This window comes from Bombus impatiens, unplaced genomic scaffold, assembly GCF_000188095.3.
Source record: "Bombus impatiens unplaced genomic scaffold, BIMP_2.2 scf_0478, whole genome shotgun sequence".
NCBI classification, from domain to species: domain Eukaryota; kingdom Metazoa; phylum Arthropoda; class Insecta; order Hymenoptera; family Apidae; genus Bombus; species Bombus impatiens.
Window position 1 is genome coordinate 1,637,808 of NT_176897.1, and position 22,881 is coordinate 1,660,688.

The 22,881-nt window shown below is 41.7% G+C and overlaps 1 protein-coding gene across 21 annotated transcripts in view; it reads right to left on the bottom strand.

The window, feature by feature from the left end:
- The window catches only part of LOC100743674 (probable Ras GTPase-activating protein), a 261,958-nt gene that overhangs the window by 25,072 nt on the left and 214,005 nt on the right, over window positions 1-22,881 (bottom strand). For all 21 annotated transcript variants that reach the window (XM_024368772.2, XM_024368778.2, XM_024368777.2 and 18 more), the window contains one exon: window positions 287-381. In XM_024368772.2, the coding sequence (XP_024224540.1) occupies window positions 287-381 (95 nt within the window). The remainder of the gene's footprint in view (window positions 1-286; window positions 382-22,881) is intronic.

Consider the following 22,881-nt stretch of genomic DNA (forward strand, 5'->3'; position numbering starts at 1 on the left):
GTGCTTGAAAAACGCTTGCAAACTCGTAATAAAATCGTTACTCGTTATATTTTCGTTCCACGATCGATATTAAAATTAAAATTAAAATTACAATTAAAATTAAAATTAAATCATAACGAAAGTAATAACAGTTAAAAAGTGGCCTTTAAAATGCAGAGCACGTTATTTCGTTATCGTTGGAAGCGAACAAAAGGTACGGAGGTGTGCTCGTTGCATTATGAAAGATCGGAAATTACAGTGAATCGAAATTACAGGGACTTAAAGGGGAGCAACGAGGTCTACTTACCACGATTCTGTTGGGGGTGACGTCCAAGGGTCGAGCTCCGAGGACAGGGGTGGCCGGAGCGCTACCCCTTCGGCAGGCCTTCTCGTAGGACGTGTCTGAAACACAGAGGAACATTTGTGATTTAGCAACAGGGTAATTCAGCCGTTTCCGGTGCGAACGAGACCAAACGGTCGCGTTAATTATCGTATCTCGTTTCGTATTCGATGCGAAAATCGAAATGCTATTGAGCGAATAATCGCATTTCCCTCGGTTTGCCTCGACTTTCCTTCCTGCAAGGAAATGGCATCTTTGAGTTTTCGTACGAATGGTTTAACCGACGTCAAAACGATTAAATCTTTTTCGTGCGTTCTTCTGTTTAAAAGGGTATCGCCTAATCGAGTAAACTCCACCTTTGCTCTTATTTAACCAAAACATTCACAAACGATTCTTACGTTTCTTAAAAATCGAGTCTACGCCTCTCCACCTACTACGCTTCTCGCGACAGACTGGGGGAAGGATCGAGTTGGACATTTTTTCGCACGAACATTCCATTATCCGCTAATCGCCCGATCGACCGTTCACACACTCGTAAAAGATTCTCCGTATCGGGAAGCAGCTTCAGAGGCTTCGAAATAGCATTATTCCGGATCGGGGAAGGGAACGTGGAGATTCGTGGGCGCGATTAAAAGAGGAACTTCCGTTTCGGAACCGGCTGCTCGTTCGCGTACTTGGAACTCGGTCACGGCATAGTCGGAGCAATGCTGGAACCTCGTAATTTCAAGAACGACAACAGGCCATTGTGCGGTCGTGGGGCCATTCACGGGATCCCTATAATGGTGGCGTTCCATCGAAAACACGATGGAAACGCTTACAATGACCGAGGCGCTGTGTGCAAGTACCGCCTTCTGTCTAGGAATTCGTGAACAGAGGAATCGATCGTTACCAGCGAGTGCTTGCTACGTAATACCTGTTCTTATCTCTTCTCGTACCGTCTGTAAAAATAGTTGACGATCAAACGCGTGAGATAGAAACGATAAAGAATTCTAAATGAGTTTACGAAAATGTCGGAAATGTTTGGAACGATCTATTTTTCATTTAGAAAACAGTATCGTAACTACTTCTTTACGATCGTCATCGTTATCAATTTTCTACGAGATAAACTTACGATAACGATTTAACCTACAATTGTACGATATCATCGATCGATAGATTCTACGAATATTTGATGAGAATATATACGAGATTGTTTATTTTTTATTTATTAAAAATCGAGAAAACGAAACTTCGCTTGAAAGCCTCTTTCAGAGCGTCGATTTACAATTAATCGCTCTATTCGCTTCCGATTCCCAAAATAGTCTCGTAACCGGCCACGTATCCATCGTTAAATCCACTCGAGCGAGCGTTCAACTCTAAAACGTGAAACCAAACAATGAGCGTCGATGTTTAAACGTTTCAAACCGAGTTCCACTTTCTATCGCGCGATTAATTTAAAAGTCACTCTACCGACTCTCGTTGTATACTTTGGCACGATTCTTTCCATTTAATCCCAACTAACTACTCAGCGTGAACTCGAACGGTACTTGGAGTACTATAATTCGTCTTTCGTCCCTCTTCCTCGCACACGTTTCTGTCAACGGAAATCGACCAAGGGAGAGAAGAAACGAAAGCTGCCCTGTAATTAACGTTCCCGCGAGAGCCTTCGGTGCTCGGACTTTTCTCTCTCTGTTTATGGTCAGCGATTTAAACGCTCTTCCTGGCTCGAGAGTCTCCAGTTACAGGGCCTTTCTTATTCGTTGCTGGCCCAGTACAACGAGATTCGTGCGTTTCTTGCAGTTAACGATCCGTTAGCAGGGGTCCGTTTACCGCTCGCTGAATTTCATTCGTCGTTAATTAGATTCGACGCGATCGAGATGCGATTCCGATTTGCGTTCACGCATCCAACGTGATCGTAATTAATCGCGTTTTGTCTCGTTCGTCGCTTTCGTTTGATTCGACTTTTCCTTACAAAATGTTAAAGTTCGAATCAACATTCGGATATTTGATTTGCGACATTAGGACAGGTACGTAAATCGATCGTTAGATATATCTAATATATTTCGCATACTATATACATTTTGACGATAATTTTCATAGTTATCGGTCATAAATAATCGGTACACGCTATCTTCGCGAATAAGACGTTAATAATTCCTCTTTTCCAATTACGTATCGGGAAGCTTGTTTATACTTGCCAAAGGATAAAGGATAAAGGATAAAGAAGACTTGCATCGTAGCATCGTTTCATATATATCGGTCGTAATAGCATATATCCAATGACGCTTAATGGCCGCATAGACTGGCATTCAATTCTTCCCTCGGTACAACACATCGGCGTATAAAATAAAACACAGCCGATGCGTTTACGATCCGTTAAATCCGCATTTTCGACTTTTATCGCGTGTTCTCGCCAATGACGGTTTTTTAAGCGATCTCCAAGTTAATTTACCGTCTGACGATCGAAGCAACCGCGACGTTAATAATCTTGTATCTCGCGGCTTCGTCGTTCCTCCATTATGTTGATTGCAAAATGCAACCGCCAGATTCTACGCCACGATTGCGCGCGAATTTCGCCGTTTCATCGAGTTGTAAACCTGTGACACGTCGTAATTTCCACCAGGATGTTTCCCGATACGGATAAAAGCTTTGCTCGATCTGTACGCCGAGCAACGTTCAAAGGAAGACAAAAGCAGATATAGAAAAAAGGGATATAGCGTTTGAAGAGCAGCGATTTATCGTTACTCTCTCGAGGATGCGTTCTACACAATACCCACGCGAAAAATGGTAGCTGAGGATGCTAGCAATTTTAAGGAGAACCTATCGTTCTAAAACTTAATTATATGCTGGCTAAATACAGGAAGCGAGGCTGACCATTAGGAGCATAGCAAGGCGGCTTTTCATTTCGTTCGAATTTAATTAAAATCGAAACGGGCGTGTTTGCGACCGACAGCTGTGCCGCTTTTGTGAAAATCGCGTGACACCTTTCGGTGAAAGAAAAAAAGAAAAGAAAAAAAACACTGGTGGTCGTGTCGTTGAAAATCCAGTTGCAAGAGGGAAGGAAACTGGTCCTTCGACCAGTCGTCTACCGAGAAACACGAGTGGAAAAAGACGACGCGCGTGTCGTCGATCGAATGGACGCTTCTTTTGCCAGCGACCTGTGTCTGTGACACAAATTCAATGGTATTCGACAAAGAAATGGCGTACAAAAGGGAGACAATTTCTCGAAGAAGAAACGCGAGAGACGAGCGGTGGGACGTTGCGTTCGATTTAGACGTAAAGTGGAAACAGCGATTAAAAACGAAGATAATCGCAAGAGAAATTAGCGTTACGTAAATTTATATTCGCTAGGTATCGTAACGAGCTTCCTTGCTTTCGTTGTTTTCGATACTTTCGAAAACGTTCGACAAAACATAGACAGCGAAATTGTGAATCTCACGACCGTTGTAAATGCAGCATTCTGTAATTCAAAGTCCGTAAAAGTTTCGTCGGAAAGAGCAAACGAGCGAGCTCGCGTACATCTCGAAAACACATTGTGTCGCGACTCGTACGCGAATAGCTAATTGGCCATTGCCGACAGAATGGGCACCGGTTCTCTCGCGAACCCTTTTCCCTCGCGATAGATGCACGAGAGCTGGGGCTGCAGCTGCACGCGGCACCGTGCAGCGCGAAAACGCATCTTTTGTGCCGCGGCTGGAGCAACGGCGAACGGAGGCGGTGCACAAAGCTGGCCCCGACCAGCCAAAGATCAATTGGAATTGAAACGAAACGAGAGCGAAAGAAACGGCGCGCACCCCACCTTTCGAAATCGTGAGCGTTTCGTTAACGATGGAACCGCGTGACGCGAATCCTTCCATTATTAATGATCCGACACGCGAAACCCTCGCGCGTTCGATCGCCGTCGATCGTGATCGCACTTGCATCGAGCGACGCAGCGGATCGATCGATCGCGTTTCCGTTTAGAAACGCAGGCTATGAAATAATGGGCCGACAAAGGGTGCGATTGTCGGCATTCCGTTCTATCGACGGGGCGGGTTCGGCGCAGGAACAATCGGAGATTTTTGACGAAACCGAAACGGCTGCCGGTCAATTGATATATTTTATTGTTAGTCGTTCAAACGAGTGACCTTCTTCGACCTAGTTGATCATTGTTAAGGGCTGCGCACTGTATCCTATGTATTTGCACGGGGCCGTTTGGAAAGCGATATATTAGCACAACGGGCCAAGTTGACGGAGGATAAGGGTTGGAAACGCTGTTAATGGTTGCGATTGCATCTTCGTTTCTACCAAGATGGAAAATTAAATACGCTGTAGATTACTATCTCTGAAGTTTAAGAAAATATGAAACGCGAAAGAATTGCTTTCGAAAATGGCGTCGTGAAAAAGAAAAAGAATAATTTGTTCTTGAATAAAATTGATCTCGCAACGAACATCTGTATATTCAGCGACGATGAAATATTTCATGAGAATGTCAAGAAGATCTCGAGTTTAAAAGTTGAAAACTACGTTATTTCGTTATTTCAATTGGTAATATTATAGAAGCGGAGTCGCATAGAACGGAGTTGGTTAAGAACTAACAAGGTTGGTTGCGTAAATCCACTTAAATCTTTTGTTACTCACGTCACTGTCTTTCAAACATTCCAATGTTCCTCCAGTCGCAAAACGTGCAACAATTACGAGTATTACGAGCGAGTAAATACACGCGGCAAGCAATTGGAAGTAACACAGTGAAAATTTCTGTCGGGAATCAGTTTAATTTCCAACGGCGATCGTCAACTGCGCTAAGAACTCGAAACCTCGCGATAGAATCGCGGACTATTCAACGGTTCACAATGCACGATTGTGTGGTTCGCAAGGTCGACCTCTTGCATTCCGTCGTATGACGTAATGGCGCGTTAGAGGCTACCGATGCCGATTGGATTTTCGGTTGGAGAGACCCACTCTCGTTAAATCATTCATAAACGATCCGATTCAACGGACCACCCAACGAGACAGAATGCCAGGCATTCAAATTCTACGAGAACGACGTGCCATTAAACCGTTACAGACGTCATGCGTACGACGAATCTACGATTAAGCTTTCCTTCGTTATAATCGACGGACTTATGAACAGTACTTAGCTTAATCGTATCTCGATCGACTGGCAATTCAATCTTTGAACAAGGGATTAGACTTTTCCTATTTTGGATAATTTTTAATCGGACTATCTTAGAGTTTAAAGTAGATACTATCGTAGTATCGTAGTTGACGTATTTGCCAATATTAGACACGATATTGGATAATTTCCATTATAAATTTCCGATTTTCCGTAAAAGTATCGTATAACGAGAGACGAGATTTTTTACGACAACGTTGTTTAGTCTTGGCCGATAAAGCAGGTCTCTCTTGACCGCGTCACAATGCATAGACACGCTTCCACATCGATGATACCGTACAATCCGTGCACACTCCGATAAGATCGCGATGCAAAACTCGCTGGCTGACCGTGACAAGAAGCGGTCGCGAATTTACGAGCCTCGCGTTCACTCCCGGTACTATCCTTACGCTGCACGCGCAGCAAAATAGAACGAGAGAAAAAGTTTCCAGTTCTTTCGTTATTTACCGATGCTTTACGATAGACCGAATGTAGAGCTACAAGCGTTAAAAGTTGCTTTCCTCTTTCTTCGTCAGAACGTTTCGTTTTGTCCTCGACACGCGTTCGTTCGCTCGTTAGTCTCAGCTTCCGTTCCAAAATCCATAAAGTCCTGATTCTTTCGTCGTGCCGTATTTCTTTCGTCGAGATTATTACCGTCCCGTTTGCGACGACGGATTGGATACATTTCGACTAATTTCGGTGATATCGTGCCGCGAATTAACGAGCGGTCCCAGCATCGGTGCTTTATCGTCATCATCTTCGCGTGGTCGACTATGTTACACAGCCAACTATGGCCGAGATAAGTGCCGGGTGTTGGAACCACGATTGCTCGTGCCGATAACGACGGACCTTTAAAACCACGCTATTGAATCTGCACTCATCTGCGATCAGACCTCGAATCTACCGATCCGTTTCGCTCGACACTGTTCGATAAGCGCGGACTAGCGATTATACGATATTTGGGATATTCCCGCGATTTCTGCCTCCGTAGACACAGTCTTGTCGTTGAAATCCTAGGATATCTGGTATATCGAAATATCGCTCCTTTCGTTATGCGAATTGCGTTCGAATAACGCGTCCTCTTCTGGAAATTAAAAAGCAATTTGCTTTCTCTCGGGACGTGTAAATCTAGTTATTATGAAATAAATTTCGAATCAGGTTAAACTCTTTGGAGGATCTAGAGAAATCTGCATTACGCGTATTCGCGACACTTTGGAAACTCGTAACGAAATTCTCTGCATAATAGTTTGACGGAAAGAGGACGGATAAAAGTTATTTTCTTTCTAAACATAGACGCGCGTTGTTCTCAAAGTTAACGTTTATTCGAATTAAATCAAATCCCAATGTCGTGTTCCAAAGGAATTTTAAAGACGAAGATGAATACCGATGATAAAAGGAGCGAAAAACTTGGTTCGGTATTATATATAACCTACTCATCTCCTCTTCCAGCTGCCGTCAGCTGGAAATTATTCGAAACGCGCTAAACTCGGTTCGCGGAATCCCAAAATCCCCCGGCAAGGTTTTCCTTCCACATTCCGCGGAACGTTTGGCGGACGTCCAAGAATCTATCCATCTCTCTTCCTCCCGGTGTCTCCATTAGACAAGGGAGTTCTTCAGGGGACAATGCACCAGAGGAGAAACGCTTTAGTCGCCCGCAGAATTTCTTTTAAATAGATCACCCCGACGAGATTCAAGGAAATTTTACGCTATTCCCCGCAAACTCTGTGGTTTGGAAGATTAATGAAACGAGGAAATTCCGAAATAAAGGTCTGACTTGCGCGAAGTTCTGGAAAACTTATATCACTCGGGATATTATTCAAGGGCTACTTTAAGTTTCAGTTAAGTGGATTTAAAACGAAGTATTTCGTTTGGACGTTTCATTCTGAAAAATATATTATTCAAGACGAATAAGACGAGGAACATAAATTTTATACTCAAGTTCGTACGAGTAGCTTCGTTTGCTCAAAATACGCGACGTTAGGGCGAACTAAGAAAGATAACAGAACAAAGAAAATTTGTTAACAAATTCCCATTTTCCTGTTTCTCCATCGATCGAGCGTGTCGCGAATCGCCTTCGAAAACGGTTTCGCGTACAACCTTTCAAATCTGTTACACACGCGTATACTTTTTTAAGCATTTGCGTCACTTTTAGACGAAATTTTCAAGCGTTCCAAGTACCTACGTACATCGTCGACCATACAAAACGCAATTTGTCGTTTGAACGCATGTAACAACGTGCCTCGTTGTCTTTCACGATCGAAGAACTTGCTCCGACGCCAAAACAACGCAGAAACGACATGTTGGCTTTCAGTTTTCCGTTTTCTGTCTGCATTCTTTCACCGATTACCGTTATTCGTGCCGGGATGCTGCTACGGAGAATTAATTACTTCGTCTTTCGATCCGAGAACAAGGCCGCGAACGAGTTACACTCGTTTCTGCTTAATGAAAAAAAAATAAAGGAGTAGACTATTATCGATTAAAACGATAACCGCACCTGATAGAATATCATGTCGAAAAGACGCGGCGCGCCGCGCCGGTTCGCCGTTTGATCCGATACGGGTAGTCGGTAAAAAGAACAACGATGACAGCCCACCGACTGGACTAGTTTCTATTGAAATCGACTGCTAACCGGGGCTGCGATTCATAGGATTCATACGCCATTAACCCCACAATGACTGTTAACGCGTTGAAAAAAGGACAGGACGAGACGTATGGGGTTGGTACGTTTAATTTATCGCTTTATCATATAGTGACTATCCTGCTCGCAAAGTCTACGCTCATTACAAACGATCGACGAAATGTGCACTCGATCCTCCTTTTATGGGGTTCCGAGCGTTTTATGTCGTCCACCGTGAAACCTTATTAAATCTTGACAATGTCGCGACGATGTGTTCGACGAAATATGCGTTCACGGTTAAATCAAAGAACGATTTTCGGTACGGTTTGTTGCGACTGTGTCGCGATGCTTGACAAAAGATAGTTAGACGTCAAGAACAGCGTTTCGAATGGTGGTCGCGATTTCATTACCTGTGCTAACGATTAACTTTTATACAGAAGTTATTTTTATATCAAAGAGACGCTGTTTTTAAATAAATGATCGTGAAATGTTTTAAATATGTTGCACTATACGGTATTATCGTAAATTTTAAATTATAAATACAAAGTTAGCACACAAGAGTATCGATTTAATGTAATTAGAAATTCTTCGTTAACGATAAAAATTCATAAAGCGACGATGAAATCGATCGGCGTCGGCATGCCGTGGACATCAGGTTTACTGGATCGAAAATTTTTCGGTCAAAAGCAGACAAAACGAAATAATAAATCTCTTTTGAGTGCATCGAATCTTTCATTTTAGAATATTTAGCTCTAGTTTCATCGAAATCTTAAAATTTCATTTCAGCAAACACTTTTAACTAAGAACCTAGAAATCAATTATACCAATTAGTCTTTAGGTATACGTAAAACTTCTTGGATACGCCAAATTTACCATAACTAGAATCGTTTAATTAAACTACCACAAGAAGATCGAATCAGTCGCCGCTCATAGTCCGATACTTTGACGTCGAAAGTCTGGCGTCCCGCTACGAGGTTGCAAATTTCATCACTCCCCCTTCTTTGTATTCGTCCTCTCGACTTTTCGCATCGGTTATTTTTACAAACGACACCCTGCACACGTACAGGCTGCATTCTCGATCTTTCTGCACGCGTCAGCGCAGACTCTATCGGAAAGCCATCACGCGAGTACTTGTTCGGTCTGTCGTGTCACCGGCGCGTTGCCGCGCGAGAACCGCCTCGGGGCTGCTTTTTAGGCCGTTTTCAGCTGTTCGACCTATTGTCCCCTGGCTGGAATTATTTATGGACGAACGATGACCAAACACGATTTACGTCGGATATACGTGAACACACGCTTGCTTGCGATGCTGCTCTGCATTGTTCCCGGTGGACATAAGCGCCCGCTTCCTCAGCGCCAGGTTCACAGTCGTCGTCGAACATGTCGCAACAGCGACAGTTTCTTCGTAGTTTGATGTATCGATATTCGATAAATTCCGGAAGATTAAATAGCAAAATGTTTTACAGAAATTTTGCAAACTACATAGATCGAAAGTATCGAAATATACGTATATTTAATAAATTTTCAATGAAAATAGCGAGCAAGTTATATTATAACTACGTTAAGATCACTCTATAAATTTCTAAAAAGGAAAAAAAAAACGATTTCATGCCTTCGCTCACCGAAAAAATAAATTTTATCGCGCTTGCCGAAAGAAACACCGATTCGTCTTGGTCGATTTTGTCGCGTTCTTTCGAGTTTTCGACCAATTGGGCGTTCATCTGCAAACAAGCGTGTTTCGTGCGTTAGAATAAGGCGTGAACTAGCTTGTTGCGCTATGAATTCACGAAAACGATAAATTCACAAACCCCATTTACGACAAATCGTAGCCATTGGAAATCGCTTTCCCCTGGATACATCGATGGTATTATGTATCGAACATATGCAGAAGGAAGGGACGGTAATTTGTCAAAGGAACGTCAAACAAAATCCCGAGTTTCGAATGCAATCTGCGCAACGATTAAAATTCATGAATGCAAGCGTGAAGTCACGGTTAGGTTATTAATTTACGTCGTATCTGTTGGTCCGCGACGACGATCGTAACGTCGAACGGATGGAAGTTTCATCGAATATAGTGTGGTAAATCGTCGAAAGCTAATGACGGTATTCCGATTCTGCGATAGAATTCTTTTCGGCAAAATTTATAATTAGGCAAATCATAGCTTTGTACTTCTATCGAACTTATATCTCCGACTGATCTCAAAATTCCATTAAAAATTCTGCCGTCGTTCTTTTCCCACTTTATAAGCACGGAATTACTATTAATAACGGCTCTCTTCATTCAACCCTTATTCGTCATCTGTTCTATTGTTCCAACAACCAAATCAGCTATCGTCGCGCGTAACGCTGTTGCCAAGAAAAGAAACGAACACGTTAAAAACGCCGTACACGTGATTCAAGTTTCTTTACCAGCATTTATAATCTGTAATCTATAAAATCCAATGCGGTACGCGCACAACGAATACGAGAAAGGCGTGAATGGTATACAAACGAGCAAAGGCGGATTTTCAAAGCGACGATGACACAGAGGTGGACCGTAGCGAGCGACCAGATGTTCCTGCCTTTCGCTCCTCGGTGAATCTCTTCCGCCTAACAAGATCTCCCTTCGGTCATTTCTATTTTAATAGAGCCATCCTTTTTACGACGCGCCAGTCGACGGTTTCTGGTTCGATCGTGAAAGCGGACGGAGAAAGAACGGCGAAATAATTTTCATCGCGATGAAGAATTTGCCACGTGTCGGATAAAGAGCTTAAAAAAGGTATAGAAATTCGATCCGCGATACATCGAAATGCACACGCATTTATAAACGACGTTTAATATTCAAATCTTTCGAAAACATTTTGAAACGGGCCAAACCCATCAAATAAATAAACAGCTCGAATAAAATAAATAGCTACATGCTAATTTCTCATCGGAGGCAGTCGCGAATTTAATCCCTGGTCACGCTTTCCCTCGTGTTCCCTTTTTCATTCGTCGTTTTGACGCATCTGTCACGGATAAATTATTACCGTCGATTAATGACCGCGTCAAATCGGACAGATCCGATTTCGCACGGTGCGCTTTATGCAGATGATACATCGTCAAAATGATGCGTCAGACGATGCAGGACATAGCCTTCAGAAAGAGATACGTCCAGCTATAATATAACAACTAAATTCTCACGCTTATTACGTTCTTGCTTCGCGACTACTCGTGAATTTCAAACGTAAAAATTAATTCAAGTTTCGTTCGTTCCTTCGAATCATCGTGTTAATTGATCCATTAACCGCTATTGTTTCAACTCGGGGATCGTACTTAAAAACAAATTTCATGCGACCAACGACCGTGATCTCTGAATGAGAATTTTTCTTCAAACCAGACAGTTTGAAACATATTTCTTTTTCTTTCTTTTTCTTCCTTTTTTTGATTCCTGGAAAATCGAGTAAGTTAAGTCCTAATTCTGCGTAATTCGATCGCCAAACAGTTACTTAATTCGGCTTCGATTATTCGATAAACAAAAAGCTACTTTATCAAACGTTCGAAGAAACTTCATTACGTGATCGTCGTGGCTAGGATACGTATAAAAAGCACAAGTTCAACTGACTCCTTACGAAGAGATCAAACACCTGCACGGATTAGCAATTTTTTTGTTGAGCGCAATCCCTATGAGCGATAAAAGGCACGTGGGAAAGTCACGGACCAATTTCAAATGGGATGTTCGGGCCGTAGTTCGGGCCGTAGTTCGGCCGTGAAATACTAACAGCATTAATAACGGTCGATCGTACATTCTCCATGGGGCAAATATGGATTACATCCGAACACCCGTGAAACACCTATGCCCGTTCGACTAGAAGGACCTTTTCATACCAGGTACGTATTTAGAGTATAAATATAAGTCCATTAGGCTACGCAGCTTGCATCGCTAACTTTTATTTATGAATTCCATTGTTTCGCTATTCGTCCATTGGCGAAAATTTGATTGCTACCTTAAATTGACGATTGTACGAGTTAATTGCTGCAGATGTCCTTTTTTCCACTTCGACGTTTAGCCGGTTTAAAGCTGCGTGGAAAGGGACTTGTTCGTCCACGTAATTTATTTTTTCTTTCGATATTTTTGCAAAGCGTGGAAAGTTGAAATATTTATGAGACGAAATTTTTGCTCGTCGAATAATCTTTCTCGTCGCATCGCGAAGGGTTAACCATTTCCGACGCCATAGAACTCTAACAACGACTGTACTCGGAATTACATCTCGTCGGCCAAAAACCACGAATTTGAACAATAAAAAATCTATAACCGAATTGCCCGTATATATTACGTGCGTTGATAGAATTTGAAATTCGCATAGTCGTAAAAATCGTTAAAATGTTTAAAAGACCACGAGTATCGGCTCAACGGAAACAAGTTTTTACAGGGAAGAAAAAGCGGCATATGTAAAAGGAAGGAGAAGCGCATCTTAAAATATCCGTCTCTTTCTTGACAACGAGCGCACACACGCGTTGTCCTTGCACGTTGCAAAAGCGACTTCCTGTTCAACAACTTGGTCGCGCCTTATCCTCCTCTGTTTCTTCGGTTCCGTTCATATCGAAGGATGCGCCCCGCGGAGAAGGTTACAACGTCGCGTCGTGTTTCTTTTAAGGCCTGATGCAAAGCGGCTTTCGGTGGCTGCTGTTTATCGAAACCACGTATCTGCATCGATGATTCCGTGAACTTGACGATAATACGCCGCTCATGAGAGCGTTATGTTGTGGCGAGTTCGCGGAGAAATAGCCGATCCGCCATAGCAAAAGAGAATTAAAGGGAAAAATTTTATCCTACATCTTGTTAGGTATAACGTGGCTTGCTAATTCGTAAACTTTTAATGGATAAATCGAATGGTTGGAACTCAAAATAGAAAATGAACGTTACGAGAACACAGATCGTTCGCTGTTGCTCGAATGAAATCTGAGAAAAATGACGCACGGATTTGACGTATGCGTTGAAAAAAAAGTTGGGAAAAACACGAATAAATAAAATAACCTTAGATCAGCATCTAGCTTGCGGTAATGTAAATGTAGTACATTATACCGGACTCTGCTCGTACGACACAAATTATTGTTTTTTCACCGTCATCCCAAAGCAACCTTTTACCGGTTCGAGCACGTTCCATTTGCTATCTCTTTAAACAATTCTTCAAGGTTCGCTGACAACGTTCGCGTTGCGTATTATCAAACACGTTAAACGACTTAACGATCGTACATCACAAGCTTGTAATACTATCTTTAATTGCCTCGTTTCAGAAAATCAAATACCGTTTTCCGACACCGATGCCAAGAAAACGAATACAGTGTCAATGGGTCGGCTTTGCAAATCTTCGAAATCAGCGAGGAAAGCTCGTTTATTGATTATATATCGTGGAAAGGTCAATCAGCACGCGGTGTCGCGGTCTTTTCGGCGACATGCACGCGAATTTCCTCGAGGCCGGTTCGCGTGCAACAGGCCGCCCGTTAGATCGCACAGTCAGTCGGCTGGCAAGTATCGACGATACGGTAGGTCAGTCATGTTATGCAAAGAGCGTGGGATCGAGACTAACGTAAGTAAGCGTTACGTTACTGCAAAGACCGACTTGCCCGGTCTGCGCAAAACCTTCATTCAAGGGCTTCTTATTTTTTCTGTTCCTTTGTCGTGTTCGCTAGTATAGGCTCTTGTTGTACGATTTGCCTATTTAGATATACCGTAGGGAACGACCCTACCAAGTCCGTAGATAATCCTAAATTTCAGTGAATTGTTACGTATTACTTCTGTTTCGTCAGATCTCATGAAGTATTCGCAGTTCTAAATTTAACGATACGGATCCTGTAAATTATAGAATACCCGATATTTTTAATTACTATAACGGTAGAGCTATAAGAGTCAAACGGAGGTACTATTAACGAGGCAGAATGCGATAGTTTTTGATATAAAATTGCTGTAAAATCTAAATAAAATAGTCATCGGTTAATCTGTGAAAAAAGTGATTCGCTTACATCTTACGCGCTTGAGAGGAAGAAGAATAGTGGATTAAGTAATTAGCAATCCGTGAATTCGTGGCATACGTATCTTATACGAACGCTCTGTCATCGAGTCTCGATTGATACAGAAAGATTTTAACTCTTTCACTTCCGGCTTGCCGATGAATATTAATTGATCGATTAAAATTCAAATCCGCAACATCGATAGTACATTCGTTGATTTGCTTAATTGCAATTAAGTACGATCTTGTTCTGTAGTCGCTTTTAGAAACGCCTTTCTAAATATAACTCGACTCTCAAACGTATTAATTTGCAATATTTAATTAGAACTTTGTAATTTCTGACTTCAAAATGGTAATCTTTAATTTCCCACTCGTAAACTTTCGCTAATAACGTTAATTCAGACAGCTGCAACGAGATATTACCCTAATTTCAAATTTTGCAGAACGGTTATATTTCGACCTAATTTTTACGCGAAATATTCACGTTGCTCGTCAAATATTATATAAATCTTCTATGCATACCATTCCAATAGCATTAAAAAAATGCACAAGATAACGAAGTACGCAAAATAAATGGTAGGACGTTATCGTTGCGTCAAATGTCGAAATAGTTTGTATCCTCGTTCCAAGGTATTCCCTCTATCCGTCTATTTTCTCTATTTTTCCGTCCTACTACCACCATTACGTTATCCAGGAAAAATGATATGCAAGCTCCGTTGAACAAGCGTGAACAAGCGTGAAAAAGCTACGAACAAGGAAGCGTTCGAACGTATCCCAACCGTAGCACACCTCTAATTGAATCGAAAGCCGGCCTTGTAGCCAGAAACGAACCGTGCTCCCTGGGGAACACGATCTGACGATATTTTACGCCGACTTCACGGCAGACGATGCAGCCACGCTCCTGCCGTATACTCGCGGAACTGGTTCCCCTCGAATAATAATTATTCCCTTCCAGGTAAACAGGCTTTATCTCGCGATGTAGGTCCCGCGACCAGGCCTCTCGAACGTGTCAGCACCGCGGTCGAGTTTCTCCTCTCCTCCTTCCTTTTCCTTATACCGTCGCGTTTTTCTTCTCTCATTTTCTTATTACGATTCTCAAGGTTACCTTGCGAGAGATCTCGTCCTTTTATCGTTAATCGTACAGGTGCTCTGTTACGTCTTCTTTTTCCTCTTTCACTGTTAGCGTTCAGTGAAAGTTTCGATAGGCATCGCAAGTTCGGTAGACAGGCCGATATAGAATGTCGTATCGTAAAAGAACGGTCGTTATGATAATTTTGTTCTTTTAGCTTCCACCAAGCGTTTTCATATTCGATTGCATCGGGTAGTCGATCGAAGGATGTTCGCGCAATAAGATAAATTGCAACTTTTGCGATCGATTTCCTTGTCTTTTACGTAATAACGTTTTACTTTGTCATTTCGCCGCTTGCTTATTTATTTCGCGTTGTTACACGGTTGCAACGATTTTACTATCTTGCTTTTTTTTTATAGTTTGGATTTTTACGTTTCAACTTCCATCGCGTTCTTCAAAAGTGGTCTTACTCCAAAGCAGTATCGATAAAGTTGTTTCTGCCCGAGCTCGTGAATTTAATTTAATACATTCCTCTCGTCTGAATTATTCTACATGGTAATTTTATATGCCGTTGCAACACAGTCAAGCTGTATTAAGTTATAAAATAGGCCATTTGTTATGTAAATTACACAAGTTAAAGAGGAAGCAGCGTTACGCGCCTAACAATAAATTGATCCACATTTTTGGAAATGTACGAGTCTTGTACGCGTAAACCAGTTTTGTTCTACGTTAGTTGCTCGTCTTTGCATAGAAAGTCGGTTTATTATCGATTACGCCACGAATTATGTCCAATCAAGCATATACGCGTCTCGTTATACGCGTACGTTCGATAGCGCCTGCTGCATTGCGTTATTTTATAAAGAGATCCATACATTTGATCAAATACTGGAAGAAAATCTGCCAGTTAAACCAAACAGAAAATAATTGCAATGCATTTACGATTGCATAAATTACCTATCAAAATTTAGTCACGCGATGTAATATTTTTCAACAACACGAACGCTAAAAAAAAGAAACCAATTCTTCGTTTTGGAAATCCGTCGGCCCATCTACTTGAAAACGGCACGAGACCCTCGTTTCCGAACCGTTTTTCGAAAAATTCTTTCTCCATGCTGCGACCACCTAAAAATGGAACCAATGAAGCAAATCGTACCTGACTCAACGAGCGACGAATCTTGTAGCAACCTTGCTCGCTTTTCGCTAATTGGATCGATAAAAAATGATCAAATCCTGAAAGAACGATTAGTCAATTGGGAGAACAAAGGTGAACAGAACCGGTTACACATAGACCACAGCGAAATAAATTATTGTTGTTACAACGCTTCTTATGAAAGATCGCGATACACGATAGCGTTTAAAGATGAAACTAGTTTATCGAACGTCTGTGTTATAATTTATTATGATTTTATATTTCAAAGAGGGAACATCACCTTGTAATACTTGCACATTTTTGATCTGAATATTTACCGACACAGAAGAGAGGAAGGCGCGAAGAAAGGATGTCGTTAGGACAAATTCAATAATAGGTATCCGTAGTATCGTAGTTTGCTTCGTAAATGAAAGAGGAGAGAGAGACGGAGAACAGGCGTAAAATTATCCAAGTCTAGAATTGAAAGGAAAACCTGCTACATTAATCTACCTTCGCAAAAAAAGAGATGAAATTATTCGCCTTTGGAGAGGTGAAATTGCCCGGAAGTAATAAGAACAAAAATGAAGTAACGACTGCAACTTAGTAACTAGTAGACGCGCTACTTCTGATATCTAAAATCTTTCGTTTAAATTAACTTCGAAGAGCGTACAAATGAAAATACGAATCCGCGTGTCGCTACTAAGATTCTGGTTCTATTGCCGTGCTACTCGAATAAACGAAAACCATATGTTCTTATATCAACATATTACTCGTTAACTCCTTAACGCATTTCGTACCGCGTCACTGTAACGCGATATTTTATTCAAGCTGTGTGTGCCATCGATGATTTATGTCATCGTTTACTAAGCGTTATACATACCTAAGCGCATATGCACGTACACAGGAAACTCGTCGAACAACGTAAACGGAAAATTTATTGTAGAACATCGGTGACCTATGGACTTAAGGTAGAAATTTTTATGTACCACAATGAACAATAGTCTCTAGCTTTATCTCGTTTCTATTATTCTTTTTTATTGTTTTTGTTATTATTACAGCGCTGCTATTATGAAATCGGGTGCTTTGCTATGCAGAGGAGTTGTATATGTAGAAATTCTCGATATCCTTAGACTGTGAGTTTATGTAAAACGAAGAAAAACGTTATATAAGTGATTAACGTAACATGTTTTCTAAAATTGTCAATTATAAGAGGAAAAATCCTTCTATCGACGATCCATCGATTTTCTTTAACAATTACCCACTTCAACATCGAGCGAAAAAGTAATTAAGTATAATCAACGGACCGGTATTAGAAATAACTTCCTGTTACCACGTCGATGCGTGTCAATTTCACGATATGTTAGTGCGATCGCGTCATAAGTGGAGCTTCGAGCCATCCGCAGGATCGTTTGGTTCTCTAACAGGAGAAATACTAGGACATTAGAGCCCATAACGCGTCAGCTACAACTGTAATCAAATTACGATAATTACAGGCAATTCTTATCGTATACTCTTGAAAATATAATTTTTGTTTTTACCCAAACGACAGAGACAAAACCAACGTGCCTTTTCCCAACGCATGGAACAAAAGTGCGCTAAGATGATGGATATTATGTAAAGGCAGTTTTCATCACGATGGGCACAAAGCGCAATTGAAAGGCGGCATAAGGCGGCCGACACTCGAGCTACGTAGCGTGTATTTCCGATTACCAGGCTCGTTTCGAGGACTCTCGTTTCCCTTCGACCTTTTCTCGCTCGAGGCCCTTTGTGAAAAGCGAGGACCCACTCACGTTCTGTATCCACGAACCGGACGAAAGAACCGAGAGCTCTCGAGCGCGAGCGACGCGATTGCACATTTTCAGCGTTCGCTGCGATTCGACCCATTAAGCTCGAAATCGAGTCGCCAAAATAGATTAGGCTCGCATCGATAATATTTTCGGTCGCGTTTTCTCGCGCTTCTGTCGCGAGTAGATCACGACGAACGAAGATCGAGCGTTGGCAACAATTAAAACGTTGACAATATTTGAGAATATGTTGTCTCTCTTTCTTTCTTGAGAACGAGAGAAATTTTCCAATCTTCGTAAAAGCAAATAGAACGATACGAGGGAGAAGAGCTTTGGGTAGCGCAGAATTTAGAATTTGGGATTGTACTCAAGTTTTCCCACTTGTACGAAGCAACGAATTTCGCAAATACGATTTGTCAAGCTGTAGCAAATTACGACGGGTATATCCAGTAAATTTGCAAAACGATCGGTCTCTTCAAAAAGAAAAGTTTCATACATAAACCTTCCAATTTGTATTTTCGACCAAACTTCTCTAACAAGTACATTAACGTTAATCGTATAACCTATATATTAACATTTTTATTATTACATTGGAAATTCGGTGGCTTAATAAATAACGACGAAATTAGAGTGACGAGCAGCAACGATTCGCGAATTTGCGATATAAATCCGTGCCCCCGGAAGTGGGTCACCATCGCTGCCAATTTATATTCTCGGGGAAGGCAGCGCGATGGCCCGTGTGAGGTCACCTTCAATCGCGAATTATCGTCCGCTACAAGCGTGCTCGTTGTTCCATCGCATGGTCCCGCGTCGGAGGAGTTTAACGATCGTTAGGGATCCAAGTGTTTTGTTTTTGTAACGATCGGGACCCTTGCACGAAAACCCACGGACCGAGGTTAAGTGTCGCTATAGATGCCGACGATTTCGTCGTCCTGATACATCATACGAGTTCGCGTTAATAAATAAAACATCGATGATAGTCTATTTAGATAATATTCACGAATGAAAATAATCGCTAAAGAAAAACCAAGAACCACGTATGCAAAGCGGAGATAAGCGAATACATAAACACCTTTCTTCTCAATATACGTTCGCATCCACCTCGCATAATAAAGGGAAAACAATCAACGCGACGCGCACTCTCGTGACTCAGACCGACATTTTTCATTTCCGATCGAACAATGAACATCCGCCTCTAGTATCTCGCGTTTAAACAATTTCCGGGTTTGTTGCAAATTGTCCACAATGAAATATTATTTATGCAATCCTAGGCACATAGATTCTTTCAAGAGAATACTTAATTCTATTGTGTTCCTTAAACATTCATAGAATATTCATTTAGCTCGGTACGATGGTAATGAACGTTGATTAAATCGATTAATTAACGCGATAATCGTTGGGTTCATGCCGAACGTGACCTACTTTAAATCGAATAAATTTGGCAAATTGAACTTGTCGCAAACTTAATATATAGTTGCGTACTATTTAGCTCAATCGTAGTTTAAGGTACTCCGATAAAATCGAACTAAAATCGAGAGATTAAATACACGCGTGAAAAAATATTTAAACTCTGAGCTAACTGATAAAGTAGCCATCTTTTACGCGAATAAGATAACCAAATCTTTTATACGTAAAACAAAAGCGATACACGTTTGTTAAGATACCGATTACCGATTTTCTCCGTTCTGCCAAAGTTTGCAACATAGCGAAATACGCTTATACGGATTTCGCCGATGCGTGCGCGCTCTTATCCGAGGATCAGCGGAGCTCGCGGTTTGCCAGCGAGATCGAACAAAGAGAAAAGAAAAACGGGGAAACGTGGAGCGGTCGTCGCCGAACTCGTCTTCGCGGCATTATCGTCCCGCTCGATCGACATTCCGCTTCGGTAATAACGATTATCACGATAATAATTAAGGATAATTGGAGCGGAGCCGGGCACGCGACCCTGCGCGACCAGGCAGATGCGACTGGCCGTTCTCGGCACGCTATAGAGTGGAGGTGCAGCTGCACGTGCATCGACATGCAGATGTCGATAGTGACAAATAGGGCAGGTCCGTGGATGTGGGCGTGATTTTCGATACAGGAATTGTGGGATAGCGCGTGAGGATGTAAAGTGGTCGATCTTCTAAACATTTTGCAAAGAAATTAGCTCAACGGACCCTGGCAAATCGATCTTCTTCGCGTGTATATTCATGGAAGATAAAATGTATCGATAGTCGCGATCCAAGGAACGTCCCTGAAACGACGGAGGAATACAAAACGAGTTGAAAGAAAAATCGTCGTTTCTTCGATCGCCATGTTCGTCGCCGTAAACGATTAACTCGCTGTTCTTTAATGGATGCGAAGCCGTCGTTAATTCGCAGGTGTCGCAGCTGCACGAGCGGTGAGCACATGCGTGCACTACCACCACCGGTAAATTCGCGTGTCAACGTCGTTCGGTTGCAACGTGCACGCGTGTAGTAGCATAGAGATATCGTAAAGTGACATTTCCAACAGGGTTTAACGTCGTTCGGCTGAACGTCGCGGCGATTAATTGTCATTTCGTTTCGTACTTTCTCTTTCGTGCAAGCTGCGCGTAATCTTATTCGGGTTAAATCGTAGGTACAGGCTCGATCTTTCAATTTGGAACATTCGTCTTGTTCGTACTTGAAAGCGTGCCAATCGTTCCTGCGGTTTACAAGATTAACAGATCAAAACAATTTACTACGTAAAATAAACACGTGCGACGAAAGATACGTCGACGTTTTGTACGTTTATATCGTTTATATTTGCTGGAAATAGAACGGAGATCTACGTTCGATATCTTTCGATCTTCCTTGTATTTTGATAAACGTTTCTTGTAAAATTCACGATTAACCAATGAAATGTTCATTTGGACGTTGAACGATAGGATTTTTTGTATCGATATTACAAGCGATATTACATAGTTTCGATTCGCGAAACGTTCGTATTAAGCTTTCGAGCCAATAGTACGTAAGCCAATTCGTTGAACTAACAGCTGAACTTAAATCGAAAAATTGGATAGACCGTTCGGTAAAAGGTGCAAAAATTCTTTACTGGATGAGTTCTCTTTTAGTAGATAATTCCATCCGTTTATCAATAAGATAAGTAAAGCGCGTTATCCACGTCTGGTTAGAAGGACGATAAATCTTCGTGTTAAACGAGTCTAAATAAAACGTGACGATGTAAGAAAAGTAGGATGCACGTGAATTCCTTGCGCAATAAAATAACATCTTTCCGGCACGTTTTCTTAACCGTTTCCGTAATCTATGCCGTTAATGTTATAACCGTGTAATCAAAACGCAGTAATATTCGATGTCACTTACGTAATTCGTTTCTTGTTTGCATAGTAATTCAACACGTACTCATTGGTTTCGTTAATAATTGCGGCGCGTATTAAAAGACGATTACGTCGAACAAGAAACGAAAGAAAGGTACGCGATGATACTCGAAAACTCGTTGGCGAAGAGCCTAACGATTATCGTTACTATCGCTTTAAACAATCACGAAGGAAAGAAATGTAGGTCATAAGTCAATGAAATCAACGTCACGAGGAAAGACACGTTTATCAGACTCTTACTTCCCTATGCAGGGTTAATATTCCGTACTCGTTGAATCGCATATAACGTTAAAAATCCGGCATAGTATAATCGAAAATCTACCGCTTCTACCGTGTTAAATGATTTTTGGAATCCGCATTCTAGCGCAACGAGAGACTTTTAACAGTAAGAGAAACGACTCTCTCTTGAATCGCTTTTCGAAAGAGTTAGAGGTTCCCACGAAACTATAACTCCTTCAAAAACATACGAATAATCACGATTGTCCTTAAATTCCCTCTTTGCCCGAATCTATAGAAGATGCAACGATTCTCGTCGTTAGTATAACCAGTTGTTGAGAGAACGCCGGTTACGTTGACAATTGTAATTAATTCAACGTCCGCGACACGAGCCAACTCACCTTCGAGCCTTTCGTAATTAAGCGACGCTGACGATAGTTTACCCCTTCTCTTTTCTTAGTAGGGTTCTTCATCACGGTAATTTCTTCTCCAAATGCCTAAGCAGTAAGTCACCGTGACGCCGCACGATAAACGTGGGAGGTTGAGATCATCGACACTCGGGGCTACGACGCTTTCCCGCGTCCACCTTCCAATATTTCTTTCTTTCGAATTTGCACGTTGGAGAAACTGTTTACCGGGAGGATCTATGGGTTGGAACGATGGTATTGTTTAGACTTAGACGGGAGTTTGTTGCGCGCGAAACAATCCAGTAGAGGTGAAATAACGCGTGCGAATGGTGTTTTTGATGATGCATTTTTTAGCCGATACTTCGTTCTTGGTTTTCCTTATCGAAAAATAACCTGTAGAAAGTGACTTTTTATATTGGTAAAGTGGCATCTCGAACAAGGTGTTCGAATACAATGAAATCTACGCGATCCATTCGTGTTTTCGGATTAATGCAACGCCCTTTTATTTCGGAATTTGTTAAAATCGTATATTTTTTGATTTTGTTTATTCTCGTACGTACTTGGCATTACTTTGAACAGATAAACCGACGATAAAGTTACAAATCGACTTACGAAGAAGCGGAAGTGTGCTTTCTACGAAGTAACTAGGCGAAGGAACGAAAACGGAAAAGGTCGCTAATTGCTCGAGAATGCAACGAAAGATACTCTAATCGTTAGGTTCATCGGCAGAGCAAATCACCTTAGCCTTCTTTCCTCGTTTCGAGCATCAAACTCATTTCCCGGACAACGGTTCTTTCCAGTGCATACAATATCGACAAAACGATTCGATTTACTGGAATAATTAACCAAAGACTCGCGTGATCCGCTCGTACTCGTGTCACGTTTATTACTTATCGAGCATCGAGCATCGAGCATCGACAG